Genomic DNA, 25,140 nt, shown 5'->3' with positions numbered 1-25,140 from the left:
AGTTTTAAATTATCATTTATCTTGTGGCTGAAATGTAAGATTACGTACCGGAAAAGTGACTATATTAATTTATTACTTATTTGCAGGCTTATTCTCCCAACCTTTGCCTCTCTTTAACCTGAGCTTGTATATGGCTGGTAACCTTAATTATTCTATGGTTTGGTTAACCTTAATATCCCATTTTGTACTGCTGTGCCATATTCTAGCTTCAGAAAGAATAACAACTGCCCTCTTTTGATCAGGCAATAATACGGAATTCAGGACAATAAACACCGAGACAGATACCACTTCAAATGCTAACTAGTGAAAGCTGTGCTGGCCGATGCCTCGCTTCCTTGCAGCTGCACAAATAGTTGTTGCATACCACTGTTTATCTTCGTCCAGTTCTTAATACGCTGCAGTTGAAACGTAGCAGCCGCCGCCTGGGCTCTTTCCTCAGAAGTTTCTTCCCCTTTTGATGTGGGAACGTGGAACTTAAGAATTCTTTCCTTTGTAGTCTAACCCTTTTTCAAGAGCTCGAGTGTTATAAATTAATGCTGATGGAGATTGCATAGCAGGATTGCAAATACATACTAATGGCTTTGATTAAATCTTGCATCAGTTTATGAGAGAAGGTAATATGTCATCCCTGCCATGTTGCCAGTGTGATACCGTGGCTCTCGGTAGCAACCGGATCGATAATTTTTATCATGACGTCTGAAACTTTTTCAGTCACTGAAAATGCCTAACTTTTATTGTCTCATTTCTTTAGCCAGATGAAAACTCACTGGATTTCTCTTCTTGTATGCTGCGTCCAGGGATTAAAAATGCCCAAGATCTTGCCTGTGGAGTGTGCCTCCTAAACGTGGATTCAAGAAGTAAAGTAAGTATAATGGCCTCTACTGTTAAACTCATTTCTAATTTACAGTGTGGACTTTCATTTAGGCCTTGGGTGTATTTAAAGAATTCTCATGGCTATAATTTGTAACTGGAAGTGGCAAAGGCAAAATCTGACCTATAGATGGGACTCAAATAATCAATGTCCTATATTCATTGGGCTTTGGGTATGACACGGATGCAGATAAAGGGTTGAGTTAAATTGTTCATAATGGGGAAGAAACTGGGATACTAAGATTTAAAAAGTATATATATTTTTTAAAAAATAAAAATCTTTTAATGACTTTTCTTTATGAAATGCATCTCTGAGGATCACCAGGAGGGGACTACTGCAATTAGCAGAGCTGGGAGGGAATCCCAGGATATGTACAGAGTAATGCCAACCCATTAACACATATCGGCAGTTTTGCTGACTTTTTGGTTTCAACATTATTTCAGAAAGAAGAGAAACCTGTGGAAGAGCTTCCTAGAAAAGTATGAATCTGTAAAAACCATGTTCTTTATAGAATCATTCTTAGTTGAGTGTGGAAGGCTGAACTGCTAACTGGCTTTCAGCTGTCATTCTCAATTGTACCAATCATTAATCCTTTTCTTCGAGTCATTTTTTGTGACTGTAACACTTGATCTGATCAACTAACATGCTCTAGAGCCCTCCTTTGTCTTGTCTGCATGCTTGTATCTTGTGAATAGCTTTCTGGTTTTGTGCTACTTCTGTTGTGTGGTAGAAAATTCACTGCAGTGAGTTTCTGAATTTGTAGCTGCCTGTGTGTCTGTTGCAGAAGAGGGGGAACTGTAGGGGTTTTTTTGCTACAAATATTGACTTTTGGCTATATGTAGTAGGCAATGGCATTTTTAGAAATCTCTGCAGGAAATCTGGGGTGTGAGGAACAGGATTAGAATATTTTTTTTAAATAGGTAGCTGTGAAGCATTGGAAAATATCTCCTAGCAACAAACACAGAGATGTTTTAAGCTTGTTCATGGCTTCACACGCTCTGTTCAGAAGCTCCTATTGTAAAGCAGATTCCATTAACAGAAGAAAGTAGATCAAATTCAACCTGAAATAACACTAATATCAAGAACTGCACCTGCCTAAATCACAGCAAAATTTGAGCCAGTGAAATAAATGCAGTAGCTATCTACTGGCTGGCAGAACAAGCTTTTCTCCTGTATGGATATGTAGCAGAACTAGAAGATGCATGAGACAAGGTGAGTTAGTTGCCAGGTGTCAGATCAGGCAGCATGCTAATCAGATGGTTCACTTAACACAGGGTGTAACAGGCAAAGTATGCATCAGGTGTGATGGCTGGAGCTTCTGTCCCCCTGCAAACACTTCGCAGACTAAAATAAAATATTGTTCATTGGGTGATCTGTTCAGAGAGAGAGGGTCCTGCCATGCTGTGCCATTCTGGGGTGATACCTGTGCAGTATCCATTTTCCACTCTAGTTTCTAGATCCTGGAGTAGATGAGACTGTCACACTTCTTTCAATTCTTATTATTTTAGGCCTTTAATTCAGAAACGGATAACTTTAAGCTGGCATATGGAGGGCACCAATACCATGCAAGCTGTGCAAATTTCTGGATCAACTGTGTGGAGCCAAAGCCTCCGGGTCTCATCTTGCCAGACCTGCTCTGAAAGCAGTTGCACTGAAGATGGAGTATCAGCTCTAATAATGCGGGACACTTGGAGTAAATGGTGTTGTAGGGTAAGTGGAAAGGCTTGAGGTGTGGTTAGTGTTTGAAATGTTTCAGTTTGATTTTTGTACCATAACGGGTTAAAGCCACTGTCGCATACAAATGGCTCGTGAAGAATTTCACTTGAAATGGCCGGTGTTTCAGAAACAACCAGGAAAAAAAATGTAGTGTGGCAAAAAATGCGGCATTTCAGTCTTTCTCAAGATGAAAGCGGGTTAGTCTTTGTAACAAACGAGTCTGCTAACCAAGTGCATAAATCTCAGAGAGAGGACAGTACCTAGCTTCCAAGAAAAACTGAAATGCTAGACTGATTTGCATAGAAGTGACCACTTAAATACTTGAAGTACGTATTTGCAAACAAATCTCCTCTTTAATGTTTTTGGTGTATGGACCATGATGTTTTTCTTTAAATATTTGCTGCTATAATATTACAATGCATACAATGCACGAGTCACAGGAACTTTCAAGGCAAAATGAATTATTGACTTAGAAGGAATGAGACTGCGGAGAGCCGTTGTATATTTATACTTCTACTGTTCTGTATTGTAAATTATACTGTATTCCTAGGCATAGCTGGTTAGTACTGGGGGATAAGGACTTGGAAAAGTTGTTGAAATTTTCCCTATCATATCTGGATTCTTTAGTACAGGCAGCTGGATTTTAAAACTTGTAGTCTTTGCTACTCTGTTGTAAATATAGACAAACTCCTTCCTTGGACCTGTCCTGAACTGCAGGTATGATTTGTTATGTTTCACCCGACCCTTTGGTAGTTGTGTGGCTGCATCACTGTCGAAAATTGGACTCCACTGATACAGCGTGTCTGCTCCTGTATATGTATATTTTACCTTTTTTGTACGTTAATACGCTTTTCTTGATGGGATGCCTGCATGTAACTTGTGCAGTCTAGTGCTATCTGTAATAACGTGTTTCTCCGACTCAGAACTGGCAGCACAAGATGGCCCTTAGCTCCCGCTACAGGCGGGTGTGATTTAGCACTGAAAGTTGGTGGCCTGAAGCAGGCTGTTTTTTGAAGCAGGGTATTGCACGCCTGCTGTTTCGTTGCTTATGGTAGGTATTTGCGTACACCTCTCTGGACAGGAGGAGGTCAGTATAATAGACTATGACAAAAGGTTACCCGTACATCTGAAGTACCTGATTCTCTCTTCAGATACAATATCCAGACGACAGTGCAATCAGCTGTAGTGCCAGTTACAGAATTTTAAACCTAGTGGGAGCTTCATGGCATTATTATAAGAGCCTTATCGCTATACAGTCTTACTCAGTCTGCAGTGAATGAAGTGGGGTGTGCACCCATCGGGTACAACTTGCTGCTTAATTCTCTGACTTAAGTTTCTCAGATCTCTAGGAAATCTCCCTTCTCTCTAAAGACATCAACAGCTTTTCCAAGTTAATCTTGCCTCCATTATAAGTAGCTGACACTGACCGGTGGTTATTTGCTGAAATAGAAATTACAAGGAGGAAAAATGATGCTTCGTAGTTTAAAAAAAAAAAAAAAAAAAAAAAAAGGCTTAGGTATACTAAACTATTAATTATACCACATGAAAGAATCTTGGCTAATAGGAGCGCTAGGTGTCTGGCCCCTTATTTACACAAATTAAAATAAATCTTCTTGCTGCCTGAAATTAGCTCATTCATAAAATAAGCAACTTGTGCCTCCAGTCGCAAGCTCAAGCTAACCAAGTGGTAGATTTTCCACAGCGTGACAGTGACCGCCTGCCTTCTGTTGCCCAGTAATTATCAGAAAAAGGGCAGTCACTCATCGCTTGCTCTCTATGTCATTTATTAGGTGTGAAATAGTTACAGCAGTCAGCACCATAGCTTTTGACCACGTACATTGTTTTCCATCGTAACGAGGGGCTGCTGTATACATCACCAGTGCAAGTATTCCCACTGATGTTTGGGGTCTACTTGGCACAGTGAGCCAGCGCTCACTTTTGCATCCTGAGTTACAGAAGCACTTAAGCATTGCCTGACTTCAAGCAAATGCCTCGTCTTGCTGCTAGCAAGGGGACTTCTCAAGTGGCTTTGAGTATCTGGCTGACGCAAAGGCTGTTGCTTATGAAATGCTATATTGGGAAAAGGGAGTTTATTGTTAGCGTGGGTTTCCCCCACAGTTCCTGAACGTTAGCTAGATAGGATTTTTTTTTTCTAATTAAAAGAGAATGCCACAAATAAGAGGCCACAATGTGAAACTTAAAGCAACCAGTATTTCAAATACAGCACCAGCTATATTGTCGTAAAAGCATTTGCCAGTGATGTTTTTCTTGTACTTTTTAATGTACTTGTTAAGTGAGTAAGTTCCCTCTCTAAGATGTATCCAGCGTGTCTTTTGGCCCATAAAAATAAGGAATTGACATTTACAATTATAATTGCAGCAGAGCTTACTGAAGTCACTACTGCTTGCTTGCTCCCTACAGAAGGGAAAGCAGCAGGCAATATTACTGCGTTTGTGGCAAGCAGAAAGCGTTCTTCTGAACACCTTTACGTCATGGGAATACACCAAATGTTTTGCATGTAGATACCCTTGATAAAGGCATTGCACAACGAGGATCATCTCACTTACACATCCTAGTCATTAAAATGACTTACTGTTGCATTCACCATCTTCTCAGATATTACATTGCCAGCCAAAGCCCAGTGTCCTTGCAATCCGTATCCAAGGTTACAGTATTTTCTACAGTGCATTGTAACAGACCACGTTCCCCTGCTTCCTTTGCATACAGGCTAATGGACACACTGCCTTTCGCTTTGGTTGTGTTGAATTTCATAAATGTAACTCCTTTTTCTGCATGTATCTTTCACTAGAAAAGAGAAACGGGATTTTCTTTTTTTTTTTTTTTATTTTATTTAATGTACGTGTTCTCTGGAGCTGCCTTGGGATTACCTACGGAAAGTGATTTTTCTATATATTTGTGTATATTTGGAATTCTAAGAGATTATTCGCTTGGTTATTTAATGTATATATCGCTTTACCCCGTTGTATTCCTGATGCTTCTGTGCTGTCTTCGCGTGTTGCAGTTTTCCCTCGGTGGTGGGAGCGCTGGGGAGCGAAGAGGCTGCTCCAGCCTATTCCCCTGCCCGTCCGTTGCCGTGTTTCGGTTCGAGTACCTCCCCAGGCGTGCCGACCCGTATTGCCTGTAGCTGCTTGGAGGTTATTTGTGGCGTGGGAATTGTTACGTTCTGCACTTGACCATTCCGCTGACTTTTCCTCTCTGGCAGCAGCTTCTCTTCACCTGGGTTTGTTCTGAACAGCTCCTTCCTTGAAATTCGTGCAGTGTATATGAAGTGATAGTGAAGTTCAACCTAAGGTTGAGAAGCCGCTCATGAAAACCCAAGGAATGCTCCCGACTTCTAGTTAGCTACGTGTCGGATTAATTAAACTTGAAACAGAAACTGCCTTTTCAATAAACGCTGCTATTGTACAAACTACTTTTTCTGAAAGCTTTTTTTTTTTTTTTTTTCTCTCTGGACCTGTATTTAATTCCAGTTCTTAATATTAAAATATAAATGTCATAATTTTATGAAGAAAAGTGGTCAGAAAACTTCTCTTTATAATGTGATTCTTTATTCTGCCCTCCGGGCGAACGTTATTTCTCTTTTAGAAGTGGTTTTGTGATTAGTAGTTGGAGCTGTTTCGGTTTGTGCTATGCTGGAGTCACTGCTGCTATTTCAAATCCAATGAGAATAAGTGTTATTAATGGACTTCAGTACATTGTTTACTCCCTTAATTCTTGCAATGATTTCTAAGTCCTTTGTGGAGATTCAAACCTTCTATTCAATAAAGAGCTCATTTCATATCTGACCAACCTGTGAAGTGGCTTGTTCCAGGATGCAGCTAGAAAAAAATGCTGCTTTTGCTGCTTGCTGGTACCCGAAGGTTGTCATCTCTGTAAGAGCTCCCCGGGCACTGGCCTGCCGGGGGGCTCCTCCTCAGAAATACATGGGCAGGGTGAAATCTTCCCGTGACTTGGGTGAAGCCTTGAAAGGTTGGCCAAAAGGGCCTTAAACATAATGAAGCTGTAGAAGTGAAACCTTCTTTGTGGCTAGTATTTGAAAGACGTCTCGCTGAGTAACAGATAAAATATTCTTCGAGCAATTAAGAGATCGACCATTTGGAAAAGCCTGTGGGGAGCAGGAAGAATGATCTTCCCCTCACACCCAGCCGGTGTGCTTACAGCAATCCGGAGTTAAACCCTGGCTCACTCTCTTCTTTGGTTTCTATAGATTTGAGGATGCATGAAAAACTGGATTTTGAGGGAGAAAAACCACTCATGTAAAATATCTTTTGTTGGAATGAACACAAGAGGAACTTTCGCAAAGAAATACCTACCAGTATTAATACCATTGCACTTCTCCATAATGTAATCTCTAATGGGTATTTCAGGTGAATTCTTTATTTCCTAATGTGCTTTATTAGGCAATTACATTTTTTATAGGTCTAGCTTTCCTTTTTGTTTAAAAGTCAGTCTTGATGCTTTCTTGGCTGAACATTAGTATCTTCCCCTCCCCTAGGTATGAGCACAGTGTGTGTATAAAGTCTATATAATAATTCAAAGTGGAGAGTTTTTACCTTCCAGTTTTTATATAGAGAACACTGTTAAATTATACATAGTCCATTTTTTAGGTAAACTTTAATTTTGCAAGCGGATTTCAGTTTTTCATATTTTTTTCCCTTTGAAATGTCATGCTTTCGGAATGTCTCCAGACTAATGATTAGTCTTGATTTTTAATCTCTAGTTCCTTTTCTTACTTACCATTTCCCTGGTTGCAGTTTAACTCACGATAAAAATAGAGAGATGAGTAGAATTATTTTTTTTAAATGGACAGTAGTCTCCTATGTCTGTCTGTCTGTCACTGAAACCAGGCCGCAACCGTGAAACCTGAACCGCGCGCAGCTGATGCCAAAACTCTTTTAGTGGGGCAAAACTTCGTTCTTGCTCATCTGCAAAAGCAGGAGACGACCTCCCTCTGCCAGCGCGGGGCTGCGCTTTGTACTCGTCATACTGAAGGACACCGAGATCCGTGTGTTGATATTGTTGGAAAAACCAATGTTGAAGTATTTGGGGGTTCTTGGGTGCAGTTTTGTCTAAGCACATCCTGGATAACGGCTAAAAGTAAGGGTTTGCAGGGGGAATGGGGGGAATATATATGTGCATGCAGGAAACTTTTGGGCTTTGGATGCCCTTGTAATGTTGAGGAATTTGCAGTCACTCTTTCCACAGTGGTGTCTCCGTGCGCAGGTTTGGCATTAATGCAGTTTGTTGAAGCTGTGGCCAGCCTCGTGACTTCCATGCCCGTAGGGGCTGAGCTCTCTCTCTCGTGCCTGCGTGCCACCAAGCCCCTCCAGTAAGTGGCCTTGGGCCTAATTTAAAGTCTGTGAACTTCTACAGCAGTCCTCGCTGACCTTGCTGGACCTCTCACCGGAGCCTGGAAATTACAGAGCACCGTTTCCTTCCCCTGGTGAGTATAAGCAAGTGGCATTTGCCCGGTCTGGTAGAACTCTTGTCTCTGCAGTAAATTTTAAAATTGTGGGTCAGAGCTCGTCAAAGCCTCTGTATCAAATTCACTCTGATCTAGACTTTTATTCCAAACAGGTCTGGTTTTACTCATGATCCAAATGAGGCTGAAGGCATCTGCGCAGTTTTGCATCAGCGATAACGGTATTTCAGCCCTAGCGGCTTTTAGTCTGGGGAAACCAGAAACCTGCTTGTGCTGCAATCCGCACGCAGTGTGGTTCAGCTTGGAGAAAACCTTTAGCCGTGTCTACTCTTCCTTAAAACCTCAGCTGTTCAGCTAGGACTTCAGAAGGTAAAAATTTTGAAATAGCGAAATTAATTGCCTGGCTTTTGTGATGAGGACCGGGAATTGCAGGACACCTGGATGGTCTGTAAACTGATTAGCCAAGTGACAGGAACAAATCCCAGTATTTTTCTCAAGGCTGAGGTCCAGATTTGTTTAAAGCCACTGCTCAGTATTACACCATGTTCTCGCTGTTACTTGAGATACATTAGCACAGTTCTGAATAGGAAACCAACACATGTTTTTGTTTAATCTTTATTGATTTTTTTTTTTTACAAGTATAGAATCTCATTTAAATCAGATAGCTATCTCAGCATCCAGCAATCTGCGTATTCCTCCTTCAGAGATGCAACAGAGGACACAAATGTCACATCGAGGAACGGACTTGCCTCGCTCTCCTGGTGATCCAGTTACGCTTCAACAAAACCAGTCCCTTCCCATCTGCAGGGAGGGGAGCGACGTCCAGGAGGCAGTGGCTACGCCACGGAAAGGCTTCGCCCACGTCTCGGGTTGGAATCGTTCTCGTCACACGCAGAACAAGGCAAAGCCTTCTCCGTAAAGCCATCCTTGTCCGGGAGGTTGAACAGATCGCCATTTTGCGCAGAATAATTCTAGAATGCAGCATAACCTTGAGGACATAATGAACTGATTTAGAAATGGGCTAAGGCAGATCACAACCATACTTAGAGCTAAGTAATCAAGCGGATTTACCTACTTCCAATTTACTGGTTGATTGAATATTAGAAAACACAGCCCAGCCCCTTTGGAAGGTGGCCATGCACAGAGTTTCCTAAACATTTCTTTGGCTGTCCAGTGCGGGGAGGGTTAACCTCTCGCTTCTGTCTTGAGCCACGTTTGGACAAGATCTCTGTTTACTTGCCAGCCACAAAACACACCGGCATTTTTCAGGAGTGTAAGTGTGTTCCAGGGCTATTGCCCTGGCATGGAATGAGTGAAAAAGGATCTTGTATTTGATTTGAATCATTCAAATTTTATTTTACTTGTGGCCGACATGGACTGACTTCACTTTTTTTTTTTTTTTTTTAAACTTTTAATACAGATTAAGAGCTGACTAAAGATCTCAAACACTATATACTGAGAGTCACTACGGATGTTAAAGAAAACACCAGCACTAGCACCACAACCCTGCACGCCTGCCTTCCTGGCTCTCGGAAAAACCCACTGCCGTAGAGTAGGACCTCGCTCGTTCTGTGCTAGTGCCGCTCCCTAGCCACTACAGGATTTTGCAAGGAAGCAAACAAGCTATTAACGAAATATCCAGGCTACCGCATCACAAAGTGCACTTTGTTCATTAACTCTGCCAAACGCCTTTTAGGCCTTTCCTCGTAGGATACTAATAAACTGACTAAAAAAGGGAGGGAGGCTTTATGAAAGGAATAAACTTATAAGGAGACCTCATTCTGCTAAATCAGAGAAATGCGGATGGGGGAATCCCTGTAGAGAGAAATGCTTTGAAGGGAATCGTTGGCCTTGCAGGTTAGTGAGGTGAGAATTAGTTGAGGTTCTGCTGTATGGTAAAGAACCAAAGTTGGCTGTAGAAGGAGAAGGGAATGTCTCCAGTCTGGTCGACTCAGAACAGCGAGTCCCTTCTGTTGTGCTTCCTGTCTGCAGTCATTAAATTCCCCAGTAAGGCATCAGGGGTCTCCTCTCTCTCTCATAAACGTCTGGGATGATGCCATATGGTGTCTGTACCATTTTAACCGTCGTCTTCCCAAAGAGCTTCCTCTCGTAGTCTATCAGTTGCCTCCAGAAGCCCACGTTGGGGCGTATAACGGGGCGTCTCGATTTGACCCAGTTGTATGCCTCGAAGAGGGACACCTTGTGGTACTTCATCAGGTAGGCGATGCAGAGGGTGGCCGACCTGCTCACGCCGGCGGCACAATGGACTAAGGTGGCCCCGTGCTTCCGCGCCACGCTGTTTATCTTGTCGGCGACGCTGTCGAAGTACAGGGAGATGGGGGCGTTGGGCATGTCAGCCAAAGGCACTTTCACGTATTCAAACTGGGGCCAGTTAAAATTGGGAATCTCGATGGTCGCATTGATTATGCAGGTGATTCCCCGGGAGAGGAGCAGGTGCCGGTTGGAGGCGACGCTGCCCCGGCTCAGGTACAGCGAGGGGGTGATTTGGGCGATGCCCCCGAGGGCACCTTCGGAAAGCATTCGCGGAGCCATCAGAGTTCTCGGTAAGGAGTTGTGGCTTCTGGAGGTCATGGAGGATCTTGGCGCTCACGCTTCCATTATGGGAAGAGATCCAACGGGATCTTCAGCCAAGGGAAGGATTGTCTGGCCTGGTGGTGCTAGGACAGCAAGAGCTTCCTCCGCTTAGTCACTGCAAAACACAAGCAACGCCACGTGAGCGGGGCAGCTGTCCGATGAGACCGTGTCTATGCAAGAGAAAAGGAAAACCCAACTCACCCTGCTGTGGCCTGGACAACCTCCTACTGGCAAACCTCCGTGGGGTAAGGTGGTTCTGGGTTTGCACAGGGCTTATTACCATGGGGCCCCCAGGCATTGCCTGGACAGATATTAAGCAAAAAAAAATCTTCCAGCCTAATTAGCTCCAATTACTCGTCGAGGCTTTAGGCAGCCCTACCTGTGGGCCTGGACAGCATTTCACCCGGATTAGCGCGTGGGAGATTAGCTACGCCTTTTCCATGCTCAAGAGCAGCCACTTCACAACTGGCCAGAGTCCAAAGGGATGGTGGACGGCTCGCTCGGGCTGGATGCAGATGCCAGCAATTTAGATTACCCTGCCCTCTCCCCAATGCCACCCTTCTCCTTTTTTAGGTATATGAAAGGCCCTGCCAAAGTACATAAACGGAGGAAAGTTGCTCATTAGAAAAGGCAGTGAGTCATGTCCATCCAGATCAGTCATCGGCTCTCATCTAGGCTGGGGAAGTGTGGAAAGAGTGACCTGGTTATGTCAGAAGCTGAGAGTAAAACCAAAGCAGAGGCTGGGACAAATGAGGCTCTTTTCCTGCTGCTTTAATGACTGACTAATGCTTTGGAGAAACACACGCTCTGCAAAGGCTTGCGTTCGCCTGCGTGAGCCACGCGTCCCCGGCTGCCTCCGCTGCGGCCCCCAGGAAGGATCCCCGCTTTTATCTCCCCTGCTTCTTTAGGACTTCTCCGAAGCCAGGGGAGAAGCCGCAAGCAAGGGGACGAGCCCCGGAGCGTTAATAACTTACCAGTCCCTTTTAGCTCTGCATTCTCTGGCTAGAGATGGGCCATGGGAGAGGCTCCGGTCTGCGCGGGCCAGGGAGTCCCTGCTCTGCCCAGGCACTTCTGAGCCTGCCCAAAGTGTCGCTGGGCGCCGCGTGGAGGGGATCTGGGGGATGCTCAGCGCCTTGGGTGAGAGGGTGTCTGTCCCTCCGGCAGTTAATTCTCCGGGTCAGAGAGTCCTCAAAGGGCTGAGAGACCCCGACTGCGGCTTCCCCGGCCCTGACATGACAGTGCAGCCATCTGTCTGCATCCTGCACTCCGGGAAACAGCGGCAGGTCTCAGCAGCGGCTGGTAACGCTGCCAGCGGATTTTTGGCACGGCTTTGCGGTATGGTAACTTAACGAGCACAACACGGTCTCCTCTGTGGCTTGTTCCCTGCTGGCAGCTACTTGAGCAGCTCCTGAAACCATGGGCCCAAAGTGCCGGTGCTGCAAGAGTTCATGCCCCAACAAGAAGATTTTTGCTGCAGCTGCGAGCGCTCGGCTTCCCCTGCGGACACCCCCCACCGCAGTCACCCAGCTGGAGCAGCAATGAAAGGCATGGTTTTTTCAAAGGAATAAAGTCCTCTGAGTAGGGGAAAGCCCTGCTCTCAAATAGCTGTTACTGACAACGCAAAGGATTCGGGCACTTACGCTCGGTAACAAACTGTCCTGCTCCAAATCACTGACCAGCACACGGACGCTGTGGGTTGCTGAAGCTGGGATGTCTCATAGAGCGTGTCCAACGCTGAGCTGGGGAGAGAAGAGAGCAGGGGGGTTACTGGGATCTGTGCTGGACCCAAACGGGACAGCAGGCAGCCCCCTCCGCTGAGGTGTGTTTCAGCCACCCAATTTAGATAGTTGTCCGAGAACTGGGAGGACCACGGCTTCCCTGCCCGCTCCCTGGGGAGAGACAGAGGCCTTGGGAAGGCACTTGCTGCCGACAGCGTAACGTCACCAGTTGTTGCCAACACAGCATTCAAACTCACAGCAGGCCCAGAGGAATCTGAGGCTGGCACAAAAGTTATGATTTAAAAAAAAAAAAAATAAAAATAGTTTAAGTAATTAATTTGCTCTAACGTCTCCTTTAGCATCCACCAAGACGCTCGCCTAGTCCCAGACAGCTGGTGCAGGTCTGCGTTTCTTCTGACGGTGCCCAAAGCACGCTCCTGGGAGCCCCTCTGTGAGGACTGTGCTACCCGCTCCTGTTCCCCGGGGCACTGCTGGAATTACAGGGGCAAACGGGAAGGGGCAGAGCTGGTGCCGTAAGCCACAGCATCCCGCTCCTGGAAAGCAGAGGATGGGGGGCAGCATCCCCTTTTTTTATTTCTCCAGCCAGACCAGAAATAACACAAGTCCCCAGAGTGCAGGTGAAGCAGCTGCCGGCTGGGAAACGCTGCTGGACCACGGGAGAGTGGGAGTAACGCCTGCCCCCAAAACAGCTCTGAGCAAGGCAGACCCTCCCTCGCCCTCCCTGCTTTCACGCAGCTCATCCGTCGGCCATTTCTAGCACAGCGGGGCCGGCAGCGAGGGGCTGGTGGCTGCTCTGTGCCCCCTCCCGGGACACGTGTGCGGAGGGAGGGCCAGGGAAAGGACTCGCTTCCCCTGTGCAGGGCTTTAAAATGATGAAAGAACCTGCACGCTGAGCTCCGGAGCGGGAGTGAGGGGGAAAGGGGCCGGCTTGGCTTTGCAGCTGGGGTTGGAGAAGGGAGAGCTGCTGCGCCTGGCGGGTCTCGGTGCTTCGGGCAGGCTGCACGGCACGACGGCTGGCCGGGGAGGCTTTGCACAGTGCCGCGGAGAGGCCCGTGCCGGCACGGCCACGGTGCAGGGCTGCTGCGAGGCAGGGCGGGCCGGGAGGCTCTGGCAGGCACTGGGGAGCTGAGAGAAGCCGGCCGGAGGCCAAACGACAAACCCAAACGGGATTTTTAACGCCACACCTCCCTTGGGGATGGCTGGGAAACGTTAGCGGAGGGTGACCTGCAAACATGCTGCGGGGTGGCGGGAGAGGCCGGCGGGTGCTGCCACGGCATCTGGCCCCGCTCGCCTGCCAAGGGCCTGCTGGTGCCTCTGGGAGCAGGGCAGCAGCATCCCTGCCTCGCTCCCACAGACTGAGGCACCCGAATCTCTGCCCCAGCGGGGCCCTGACGCGCTGCTTGGGGGTGAGCACGCTCGCCTGCCCCACATCCATGCTGCTGCGCCTGGGCTCCAGCTGCTCCCCAGGGGGACTCGGAGCGCTCCTCGGGGCGGTCTGGGAAGGGCTTTGCTGCTTTCCATAAAGTGGTTCCTGTTTGCAAGCAGCAACTTATCCGGATATTTGCATGTGACAGGCTGGGCTCGCTCTGCAAACTCTGCCGCCGCCGGGCTGGCAGCAAACTGCCGGTGCACGGCATGCAGCCGGCTCCCGAGCGGCCGCCCGAGACGGCATCGCATGGCGGCAGAGATGGACGGTCGGTCGGACGAGCGGCTTCCTGCTACAGGACAGGCTGCTCCCCTGGGAAGAGAGGAGCAGCGCAAGGGAGGCGGCCGTCTGTCCCACCTCTGCTTGCTGTCAGCAGCAGTGGAGGAACGGGGTGGATTTTGGGACCAGCTGGGAACGCAGGCGGGTGCCCACAGCCCCATGTCCCAGTTAAACACACCACTTCCCTGGGGCTCTACATGGCTGACACCAGGCAGCACTGCCTCTGCTCCAACCAGAACAGCTCTCATCCAGAAAGAGTTAATGTTTTGGAGAGGAGTTCATTATATAAGTGAGAGAGAAGGCTGCTGTGCTCGTCAGACCAAATGCCTGGTAGCAGAGGATGCTGCCCGGGGAGCAGATGCTGGGGGAAAGGTGCTAAGGGAGAGGGGCAGGTGCCAGCGTCCCTTCCCGTGTTTGACGGCTCTCGCAGCAGGAGCTGGCTGGGATGCCACCGGCTGCGACATGCTGTCTCAGGCATGTGACAAAGCCGTGGGTCCTCCTGCCCACACACACCAGGCTGAGCAGCTGCTGGCTTGCAGGGAGCCTGAAAATGAAAGGGGCCTCGTCTGCCTCGGATGGCAGAGGCTGCGTGCTGGGTGCGGCACCTTCGGCTGATGACGAGGAGCTGCCACCAGGCTTGCAGACGTGAGTCTTCATCTGTCCTGATAGCTGCACTTTCTCGTAACCCTCCTGCCTGGCCCCAGCCAGCTTTGGACAAAGGCTTGCCTAAAGTCCGCTGTTTCGCTCCTGTGAAACTCCCTTTTGCCTTTCTCAACACACCCGCTTTATCCTGCCGTGTCCCTGCTGTAATCCAACACTGTTGCTTTTCATGCAGTAGTTCCCGTCATTGTGCTGGGGCAGAGAGAGAGGCAAAGAGTGAAAAGCCTCTTCCCAGCCGTTGCTGTGTGCAAAAAACAAAAAAAAAAAACCAGAAAAATAGCTGAAGATCAAATGAGGCACGCACACAGCCCGGCCCTGGCTGTGCCACCTGGGGTACCTGCAAAGGACAGTGGCAGAACAGGCCAGCACAGCGGCAAACAGGCTCCTTGCACGGGGAGAGGTGCTGGCTGCGGGTCCGGCCGTGCCTCATTCAGCCTCTGCACAGCAACTGCACAGAGACGGGGAGAGCTGCACTCATACAGCCAGTCGGCACCATCGCACGTGGAAAAAAAAAAACAACCCACATCTCCTCCCGTTTCTTCTTGGTTTGAGTTTCTGAGTGGTTGCGTAGGCTGGGGTGGTCACACAAGCCTGAAGTCGGTGTCCTCGGGGTGCTGCAGCCTGTCTCAGCTGGCTCGTCGCCGCGCGTCACCCTGCGAAGGGGCCGTGGGTGCTCTCCGGCACGCTGCGCCCGGGCTGCGAGGCGGCGCGGGCTGTTACGCCGAGGGGTCAGATCCAGGGCTGTCTCTAAAGGAGCAGCTGAAAGCCGCCTTCCAAAGGAGACGGGATGTGGTTGTGGTTTCCTGCAAAGGGCTGAAATTCCCAGAGGGTGCAGCGTGGTCCTTCGGGCAAAGACCGGCTGGTGTTGGGCCGGTAGCAACCAGGTATTCCTGCCATCGCATCCTCGTTTGCTGAGCTGACTCCAATTAATGGATTAATTAATCTCGTAATAGCCCTGACCCACAGCAAATCCCCTTCTAGACTCTGCCTTGGTCTTCCCCACGCACAGAGACCAGCTGCTGCCACGTGCTCACCCCGCTGGGCTGCTGGGGAGGGCTGGGACCCCCCAGGGTGGCAGGGGGTCCCTGGGGTCCCTGGCCCTGGTGACACGAAGGTGGGACCAGTGCAGCCTCCTCCCTCCCCAGCAGATTGGTGGGTTCTGCCAATTTTCTCATTTGCATAATTAGCAGGTAATTACAGCCTGGAGATGACTCTGGTCTTCAAAGCCTCCAGGTCCTTCCCACGCAGCTCCTGGCCAGCACCATCCTCGGGTGCAGGTTTATGGCAAGGGGACACTTCTCCAGCACCCACCGTGGCCGGGACCTCATCCTGCACCCACCGGCTCTCCGCAGACCCACTGCTCCCAGCCACGCTGCTCAGGTAAGTCTCGCTGGCTCGTATTGGGCACTGTGCATGTTTCTGTTGTAGCTCAAAGCTAAGCTGCGTGGTCCATCTGCGGTCGGGTCTGCAGCGAGAAGGGGCAAGCATTTTGCCCATGGTAGCGGCTCCCATGGAAGGCCAGTGGTGTGTGCCTTCAAAGGGCTGACCAGTTTGACACTGGGTCGTATCCCACCTGGGCTGGATTTCCTGGCATCAGAGCGGCTCCTCTCCAGGCAAGGGAGTTTCAAAAGCAATACGACAATACTGATGTAATGGTTTGCGTATCGGGTAGTGCAGTCCCTTGGAAAGGTTGCTGCTGGCAATGCTTATGGCTCTGTTCTTCCAAATCTTGCAATAGCTGGAGTTTGTTTCTCTTGCTTTCATTCCCGGGAATGCAGTCCTGCTAACAAAGGCTGAAATTCCCAAAGGAAAGCATTCCTGGTTCCTGGACCTCCTGAGAAAGGCTTGAAAACACCTCTGAAAGCTCAAAAGACAGGCAAACAGGCAGATGTTAGTTAAATACACAGCGATCTCTAGGACAGGAGGGGAGAGCCTTGCTTGTTGGTCTCTAGACAGTGAGTTGGCAAGTCTGAGCTTCTGGTTTCTTATTCTGGTGCTGCTGGGTAGTTTTCTCTGATTTTTGGCGGTTTTATTTTCCTTTTTTAAGGGCTCCTCTTGCTTGAGAGCAGAGGCTGTGACTTGTTCCTGAGGGACCTAAGACTTGCAGTTGGCATCGGACTGCATGTCAGTAACACGGCAACGTAGCTGGCACCTGGCAGAGGTGAGAGCATCTCCCAGGCTCTTTTTCCCCTGGACCACATGGAATTCTGCAGATGTGTGACTCAGGAGCCAGCTCACCGGGTGGGAAGGGACGGCTGGTCCTGCTCCCAGCTTTGCTGCCGCTTGCTGGGTGCCTCCGGCTTTCTGGCACCCGTTCTGCTCCTTTTGCCCTAACGCTGCCGGGAGGGCCGTGGCTGAGCAGGGCATCCTCGGAGCGGTGCGGAGGGCAGGGCCCGAGAGGTACTCGGCAAGTTTAGTGCGTGGGGAGGACAAGGTGAGTCGCGGGCCCTGCTCTGCTGATAAAGCAAAGACACCGAAGCCCCTGTTTTTATTCCCAGAGCATCATCTGGGATTCGAAGCAGGTTTGTGGGCTGGGTGTGTGAAATGGCAGTACTGAAGCAAGCCTTCTCCCCCTTCCCAGGAGAGGAAAAGTTATTCATTTTAGAGATGACAAATGCTCTCTAATACTGCAGTAAAGAGAAGAGTCAATACTGCAGGCGCTGAATGAACGAGCCTGCTCAGGGCTCTTCCTAGCCACGCTGAACAACAAATTGCTTCAGAAATGGTCTTGGAGAACAGCATTTAAAATAAATTTCAGCAGAGAGCACAAACTGCAGCCGTTCTCAGGGTCAGGTCTTGCTCGGGCTGAGTCCAAGGGAGTCTGAAGTGGGCTTGAGGCCATCAGCAGGCCCGCCTCTCCCGGCTGTCACAGCAGCGACCGCAGCTCGCTGTTTGCTCCGCTGGGGTCTTTGCTTTCCTACCTTTGGCTGTCGTGGATGTGCTCCTGAAGCCGTTACAGACTCCTCTCGGGCGCGTGGTTCAGAGCTGTCAGCACACCCTTGTGACGGAAGGGACGAGCAGTTTGGTTTTGAAGCGGAAAAGAAGGAAGGGGAAGCAGGAGGGGATGGTGGGGTGATTTGGGCTGTGACAGAGGATGCCTTGACCAAACCCTGATTGATTCCTGCCTGCAGCCTGCGTTACCCTCTCGGGTGTGCACAGGATGGAAGCTGTCAGATGTTAAATCCAGACAATAATCTGTCTACCTGAAGCTCTGAGCAGGCCTGGCTGCTCGTGCAGCACACAGCACAACTGGGTCTCCCATGCTTGCAAGAACACACTGGTAACTTCCCAAAGGTTTCACCGCGCGTTTCAGGCATGACTCCCCTTTGCACAAGAAACTCGCAGGGTTATGGCTGCAAAGGGTCCCAGGCTTATCCTTGCTCAATGACACCAGATCAAACACGTTTAGTCCATAAGCACAAAGTCTTGCTTCCTCTGGTGTGGCACTACCTCCTCCACACACCTGGAATTCAGGCTGCTCCCATGACCCAAGCCAGCTCTCTAGGCTGCAGGGCTGACGAACCCTCATTAGCCTGTCCCAGCCTGCTGTGACGCTGCCTTTGGAGGGGTGACAGCAGACGCTCCTGCGTCACAGCTCATCTCCCTTCCACGGGCACGGATGGCGTGCCTGGCACTCTGGGCAGGCTTGGGTAAGGCCGGGACTTTGCAAGCCTCACCCGGCTGCCTCCTGCAGCCCAGGAGCAGCATCCTTGCTCTTGCAGTCAGTCTCTGCTCACGCTGCAGGCGCATCGCAGCACCAAGCCTCCGTCTGTGACCAGGCTGCTGAGGTCAATACACTGAGCAAACTTCTGAGGGGTTAACGAGCAATTGCAAAGTGCATGGGTAGCACTGCAAGCATTTACAGACCATCAGGGCATGCCTTATGGTTGGTGACTTCTAAATCAGCCCAACGTGCCCAGCTGATGAGCTCCTAACTGTCTAGCAGTGCTCTGCCAGACCCTCGGTCCCTCCCCGCTCTGTGAGCCAAAGCCTGGCTCCCTGATTTGCTATTCTCCCAGCACCAAAGGAGCAGAAAAAAACGGGTGGTGAGGTTTTTGGAAGGATCCATCCGAGGATGCTACTTGGCCCATCGGCCAGGGTCCCTGGCTGCCTGCTTTCTTGCTGCCTGCGTGCCTCTCCCAGGCAGGGGGAGGCAGCTCCACTGACTCTTTATGCACGCTGCCACTATTTCCTCGGCGAGGCAGCAGAGCCTGCCCACGGGCACGTTATGCGCTCCCTGCCACGCAGCCGCCCCCCCTCCTTGCTGCTGTGGAGTGGAAACAGGCAGGGCTGCTTCCTCCCCTCTTGACAGCTGGATCCCGCCAGCTGCGAGCAAAACCTCTCGCCACGGGGAGAGCTCCCGGCCGGCGTGCAGCGGCAGGGACAGAGCGAGACGGGGAGCAGGCGCGGGTGCAACCGAGAGCACGCTGGTATTCATAAACGCCTGCACGATACAGCTGCTCCGCTCTGGGGACAAGCTTCCCTCGGCAACCAGCAAGAGGATTTTATGCAAGAAACACAAACCATCTTTCTTTTTAGAGCAATGTCTGTTATTTTGGAGCCGCTGGCTCTAACGTGCCGTGCTCTGCGTGCCAGTCGCTTGGAGAGAGCGGCGAGGGCACAGGGCTCACCTGCGGGGCCCCAGTACAAGCCAGTAGTGTGGCCATCTGCATCTTACTTAAACTCTGGCAGGGTGCATGAAACACTCTTTAAAAACCAGAATTAAGCCTTGAGGAGGCACGAACGGGATCCTACAGTTGCATGCAGCATCAGTTCTGTACTCAGCTGAACACCAAGGGCTGTTTTCAAACCCCGCGTGGAGATATCATCTGTTCTGAAGCGCTACAGCTTATTCCAGCGCCAGCTGATGGCATCTGGATTGCAGGTGGAGTTTAGAAAAGCTCCCCTGCTCCATCCCCTGCCCCCTGTGTCTGAGTATGCGTGACCCTGGGGGGACGTGGATGGAGAGGAGCTGGGACATGCTTGGGGAGCAGACCCAGAGCCTTGCTCTGGCTCCCGGGGTGCTGCAAGATGGAGCCTTGTTTTTCCTGGGGACGTGCCCCGTGCAGTCACAGTTGACAGGAGGGACACAATCTCTTCCTTATTAGTTGAGCAAAACACAGGGACCTGGTGTGTTTGCTCATGTGTGACCCTGCTGGGATCAGGGCTGCTCGGCTCACGCCGCAGGGCTCACCCAGGTCTGTGCTGCCGGGGGTTGTGCCTCTTGCTTATGTGGCAGGGCTGTGCACAGGGGCAGCAGCTCTGGGCTCTGCCCCATCCCTGCCAGTCCACCTCAAAACCCATAAAATTGAAGGCAGCTGCAAATTCACTGCAATATGCCCTGGAAACTGTCCGGTGCTTCCATGCTGGCACTCACCCGGACCTTTTCCAGGGGCACTGCCAACTGGTGCACACTCTGAATGCAGCCTGACTTCTCGGGGCGGGGGGATGGTCCTCAAAGCCTGGCACCCCTGGTAAACCTGACTGTGACACAGCCCTCGCTGGAGGAATCCCCTGCAGGCAGGTCAGGCAGGGGCTGCCCACGCTTTCCAAGGCCAGGCGGTGGTTCGGCACAGGGCAGTAAAAGCAGGAAGCAGGAGCTGAAGGGGAGAGCAGCAAGAAAGCAGGATGGGCATGGGCTGGTCGGCTGCGCCTGCCCGCCCGCAGCAGCTGTAAGGAGTGAGGTCACCTTCTGAGCACATCGATGGGGTTGCTTAGGGTAACAGGAAGGGAGGCCAATTTTAATCAATTAGTTGGAAATCAAGTTTACATGCGGCAGCGAATGCTTCCCATGTAAGCAGTGCAGGGCCAGCGCCCCTCGCCTCCCGGTACGTAGCTCGCTCTGCTCACAGCTTGGTGAAATTGTATTTTGCTCAGCAGAATGGACACTGAGCAAATTCAAATTTCCTTCGCGAACGGGGACTCCTGCCCCTGCGAGCTGCTGCTCAGCCTCCTCCCAATGGGAAGGGACCCGCAGCCACCCCCCGCGCTGCCGGGTGGGATGTTGACAAAGGGTAAAATTAAGTCTCATCAGTTCAGGCACCCCAACCCGCCCGGCTGTGGGGCGCAGAGCTGGAGCGAGCGCGGCGGCACCTGTTGAACCTTCCTGCTGGGAAACTAAAACCTGCCTGGTTATTATTATTTTTCTTTTTTTTTTTAAAGTGGGGGAGTAGCCATGTGAGGCTAGCCCACGAGCTGTAGTGCTGGCACTAGGGAATGCTCCGCAGGCACCGACGCTGGGGCAGCCACCCCCAGCCCTGCAGCAGCCCAAGGAAGGGTGGGCAGTGCGTTTGCCTTCTAGTTTAAGGCTTTATTTCCAAGCAGCTGGGGAGCTGGGGCTGCTGTTCAGAGATTTCTCGGCTATTTCCAAATGCCAGAGCCCTATCTGCTAGACGTTCGCATTTCTATTTGCATTATGGTTGCTCGGCGTGTCTTTTTTGAAGCGATAAATCAGCGCGTGTGTGGCGAGGGTTGTGTACCTGGAGAGGAAAGGGGCTGGGAGAAGCTCCCATACCTGGTTTCAGGAATTACCCCCACCTTCTAGGGAAAACCATGCTGGAAGGAAGGTCCTGCAGCAGTGGCAAGAAGCCTGGAAGGCTTCTCTGCTGCGCTGGTGAACAGCCTTGTGTAGACGGCTCTGCTGGAGCCAGTCTGTGGTGAGCGGGAGTGAAGCTGCTCCTGGTACCTGCTGCCTTGCCCAGATGCCTTATCCCCTCTCCTCATCCCCGACTCCTGCCTGGATGCCCAGATGTGCCATGTGGCCGGTTCCCTGGGACAAAGCTGGTACCGACTCTCAAAACAGAGGTCTGTTTGAGACTTTCTTGTGTAGGCTTCTGCATCTCTTTCCTCCCTCCTGTAACGTCTGGTTTAGACAGAAGATTTTCCCCCACACCCTGTACGTTTCTAGCACTAGAGCAGCATGAGCTCTCTGCCTTTCCAGCTCCGAGATTCCAGCTGGGATCAGGTATTGAATTAAGCCGTGCAAATTTCAATATTGCCCTGATGGACAAGGAAGCAGTGCCAGAGCCTGGAGCAGACCCCGCAGAGCAGCGAGGGCTTGGATGAAATCCCTGGGATTTCACCTTTGTTTCTGGAGGAAGGATGGGATGTGCATGCCCCTGTCCAGGACCCAGGCGAGCCCTCGGGGGCAGGAAGGACAGGCAGAGCTGCACGTTCACGCCTTCTAGGCGTAAATCGATTAAAACCTGCTGCATTACTGCTCCCCTCCCGACGTTCACCAGGGTCACGTTAGCCAAGTCATAGCAGCAGATCTGTGCTGGTGGGGAACGGCATGTGCTCTCCAAACTGGGGACTCTTGTTTTTCATTGCTTGGGAACTGGGGTGCTACAGAGCCTGTCCCAGCCACCTGGAACACGGCACACACCAAGGTGGATGGAGAGGCCTGGGGGAAGAATCTGCTCCCTGCCAGAGTAGGGACAGCTGATCCGGTGTATCATAAGGGAAAACAGTGTTTTGTCAGTGCTAATCCCTCCACCATTCCTGTGGCAGTAGCATTAGGGATAAACTGAACTTGCAACATGATATTAGGGCATCTGTCAATACTCGGAGCTTCAGAATAAAAGACTCATTTGCTGCCCAGTCGAACAGGTTATAATCCTTCCCAATCTCCCTACAGCCAAATGCCACTCATTGATTACTAGTGTTGCTCAAAGCAGCTACTCCAGAGCTGAGTCAAGGGCCATGCACGCAACCGGTTTGGTTTTGAGGCCAGCCAGCCGCAGGCACGCGCCAGGGTTTGCCGGCACTGGGGTGTCCTGCGAGCCGGGGGTGCCAAGGGCGGCCGGCACCCCGATGGGCAGGAGCCAGGGATGTGTGCTCTGCTCCGGCACTGCCCGGAGCGCGGTGTGGGCTGAGGCTTGTTTCCACATCGAGGAAACACACCCGACCTCTGCACTTGGCTATTCTGGTGCAGATCTGAAGCGACTCCCTCTCTCCAGCCAGGCTTGTTTGGGGTTTAACCACCCGCGACCGGGTTTTTTTTTTGCCTTGTCCTGTTCTTTTGGGCACCTTCTGGCAGAGCCGCCTTGGTGGTCTGCACCGTCCCACCGCAGCCAGCACCATCTCTGCGCACACGGGACTGTCCTGACCCTGGCAATGGCCACAACCCGGGCAGCCGGACTGAGGGCCGCCGGGGCTGCATCCAGCTCCTCTGCACCGGGGGGGGGGGGGCTGATCTGGTCTCGCATCGGCACAGCCCGAGTACCCCGCTCTGATGGCGGCGGGGGGGGGCATCTCCTCGCATCCCTGCGGGACGGGGAGCAGCGCTGTACGGGCAGGCCTGAGGCCACGATGAGGGGCTGGGGCACCGGGGGGGGGGGGGGGGGGAGAGACAGCGCTGGTCTCCCAGGCAGAGCCGGAGCTGCCCTGCCTCCCGGGGAAGGCACTTTAAGGCACGTTTACCAGGGCGAGCTGTAAATAACGCAGCAGCACCGGTACGGCAGCAGGGAAAGCCGGCAGCCCCCGGCCCCCGCCGGCCGGAGCAGCCCTGGCAGGCGGCGCTGGCTGCCGGGCGGGGGCGAACCCGAGCCCCGCGCTCCCCTCCGCCCCCGCGGGGCCGGGCGCCCCTTCCCCTCCCGCCGCCTCCCTCCCTCCCTCCCTCCCCGGGCAGAGGCCCGGGCGGACACCTCTCCCGGGGCCCGGCCCTGCTGTACACACACAGAGGCACCCCCGCTCGGCGAGGGCCCGGCCCGCTCTTACCATGGCTCCTCGGTGGCGGCGGCGGCGGCGGCGGCTCCGCGCTCCCTCACGGGCGGCGGCGGCGGCGGGGCAGGACTTTTATCGGGCGGCGGCGGCGGCCGGGCTCCGTCTCTCGGGCTGCCACCTGACCGCGGCGCTGCCGGGGCCGCCCTCCGCCCGCCGAGCGGCGGTTACCAGGCTACGGCGGGGCCCGGCCCGCCCGGCTCTGCCCCCGGGCGGAGGCAGCTGGCGCCCGGCCCAGCCTTAAAGGCGCCGCTGCCCGACGGGGCCCGGGGGACGAACCGGGCCCGTGTCCCGCGGCGGGTGGGGTGCGACAGCTCTTCCCTCGGCCCCGGCCCTCTCCCCGGGGGCCCCGCGGGGACGTGGCGGGGTCGCTGTGGGGATATGGTGGTGTGTGGGGACGAGTGGGGGTCGCTGTGGGGATATGGTGGTGTGTGGGGACGAGTGGGGGTCGCTGTGGGGCTGGGGATGAGTGGGGGTCGCTGGGGGGGGGGGCATGATGGGGGACGTGTGGGGATGGGGATGTGTCAGAGTCCATGAACGGATGTGGCAGGGCCCCCCTGGGGACATGAGGAGGGTCCCTGTGGGCGCGGGGATGTGGCAGGGTACCTGTGAGGATGTGACAGTGCATGGGGATGTGGCCAGGTCCATGAAGGGGCATGGTGGGGTCCCTGTTAGGGATGGGACGTGTCATGTCCCCAAAGGGACCCTGCCAGAGTGTGTGGGGACGTGGCGGGGTCCCTGGGTGGACATGGTGAGGTCCCTGTGGGGACAGAGATGTGGCAGGGTCCGTGACGGGGGTCCCTGTTCGGGATGGGACATGTCATGTCCCCATGGGGACGCTGCCACCGTGTGTGGGGACAAGGTGGGGTCCCTTTGGGGATGGATGTGCCAGAGTCCCTGTGGGGACTAGGTGGGTGCCCAGCGGGGAGGGGGACAGCCCTAGGAGAGAGAGCCGAGCCTGGTTTTTGTGGACTCGGGACATCCCCGAGCCACAGCTGCTGCTCTCTCCTCCCCGTGCTGGGAACCAGGGTAAAGGAAGGAGGGTGGCCCCGGGGGGCCCCTCGCTCCCATGGCTCCTCGTGGGCACCATGCTGGGGGCCAGGCTGGTCCCTTGCCGGCGGCAGGGTGGGCTGGGGTCCCCATGGAGGGACGGCGTGGGCAGGGGGATCCGCACGGCAAAGGGGAGAGTTTGTCTTCGGCTAGAAACCATCGGGCTAAAGTGGAAGGGTCTGCTCCCACCCACCTCACCACCATGGCAGGGATGGGACAAGGCTGCCTGGCACTGGGGAGAGGAGGAGGAGGAGGAGGACAGCCTCCACTTTAAACCCCCAGCTGCTGGAGCGAAGCGTTGCCACCCCGGCCCGCTTTTGTTCAGTTTCTGGTTTTGTTGTCGCACGTTCAGACCGAAATAGCAAAAATCCCTAATAGGAAGCTTCCCCTACCCCGAGCCCTCTGGCTTGTATCTCACTTCAGCAGGTTTCATGACTCAGCAGCCCAGATGGAGCCATCCCTCACAGCCCTCAGCACCAAATCTGTTTATTGCTCCAGAGGCTGTTTTTCCGAGAGCCTCGCTGCTTTGTAACAGCCAGCGCTCTTCCTTAAAACCTGCCTCTCCAGCGAAGGCTCTCGTCACACTCAGCGCGGAGGTGGGCAAGGAACAAAAATAGACAAATTAAGAAAACCTCAAAAG

At 52.3% G+C, this 25,140-nt stretch overlaps 2 protein-coding genes across 7 annotated transcripts in view; one reads left to right on the top strand and one right to left on the bottom strand.

Annotated features, from left to right (window-relative positions):
* Window positions 1-4,055, top strand: part of SYNRG (synergin gamma) — a 42,397-nt gene extending 38,342 nt beyond the window's left edge. For 4 of the 6 annotated variants that reach the window (XM_050908801.1, XM_050908797.1, XM_050908796.1 and 1 more), the window contains 3 exons: window positions 752-862; window positions 1,315-1,350; window positions 2,380-4,055. In XM_050908801.1, the coding sequence (XP_050764758.1) occupies window positions 752-862; window positions 1,315-1,350; window positions 2,380-2,511 (279 nt within the window). In that variant the 3' untranslated portion in view covers window positions 2,512-4,055. The remainder of the gene's footprint in view (window positions 1-751; window positions 863-1,314; window positions 1,351-2,379) is intronic. The other 2 variants (XM_050908800.1, XM_050908799.1) reach the window with 1 other exon arrangement.
* A 4,565-nt stretch (window positions 4,056-8,620) lies between these two features.
* Window positions 8,621-23,513, bottom strand: DUSP14 (dual specificity phosphatase 14). Its single transcript, XM_050909130.1, has 3 exons — window positions 23,448-23,513; window positions 12,266-12,364; window positions 8,621-10,740 (listed from the first exon to the last, which is right to left on the bottom strand). The coding sequence occupies exon 3, from the start codon at window positions 10,620-10,622 to the stop codon at window positions 10,026-10,028; it is 597 nt and encodes a 198-aa protein (XP_050765087.1). The 5' UTR covers window positions 10,623-10,740; window positions 12,266-12,364; window positions 23,448-23,513; the 3' UTR covers window positions 8,621-10,025.
* Between the last annotated feature and the right edge of the window lie 1,627 nt (window positions 23,514-25,140).

Source organism: Gymnogyps californianus, chromosome 20, assembly GCF_018139145.2.
Source record: "Gymnogyps californianus isolate 813 chromosome 20, ASM1813914v2, whole genome shotgun sequence".
NCBI lineage: Eukaryota > Metazoa > Chordata > Aves > Accipitriformes > Cathartidae > Gymnogyps > Gymnogyps californianus.
The sequence above is the reverse complement of the archived record's forward strand: the minus strand, read 5'-3'. Positions and strand labels throughout refer to the sequence as shown.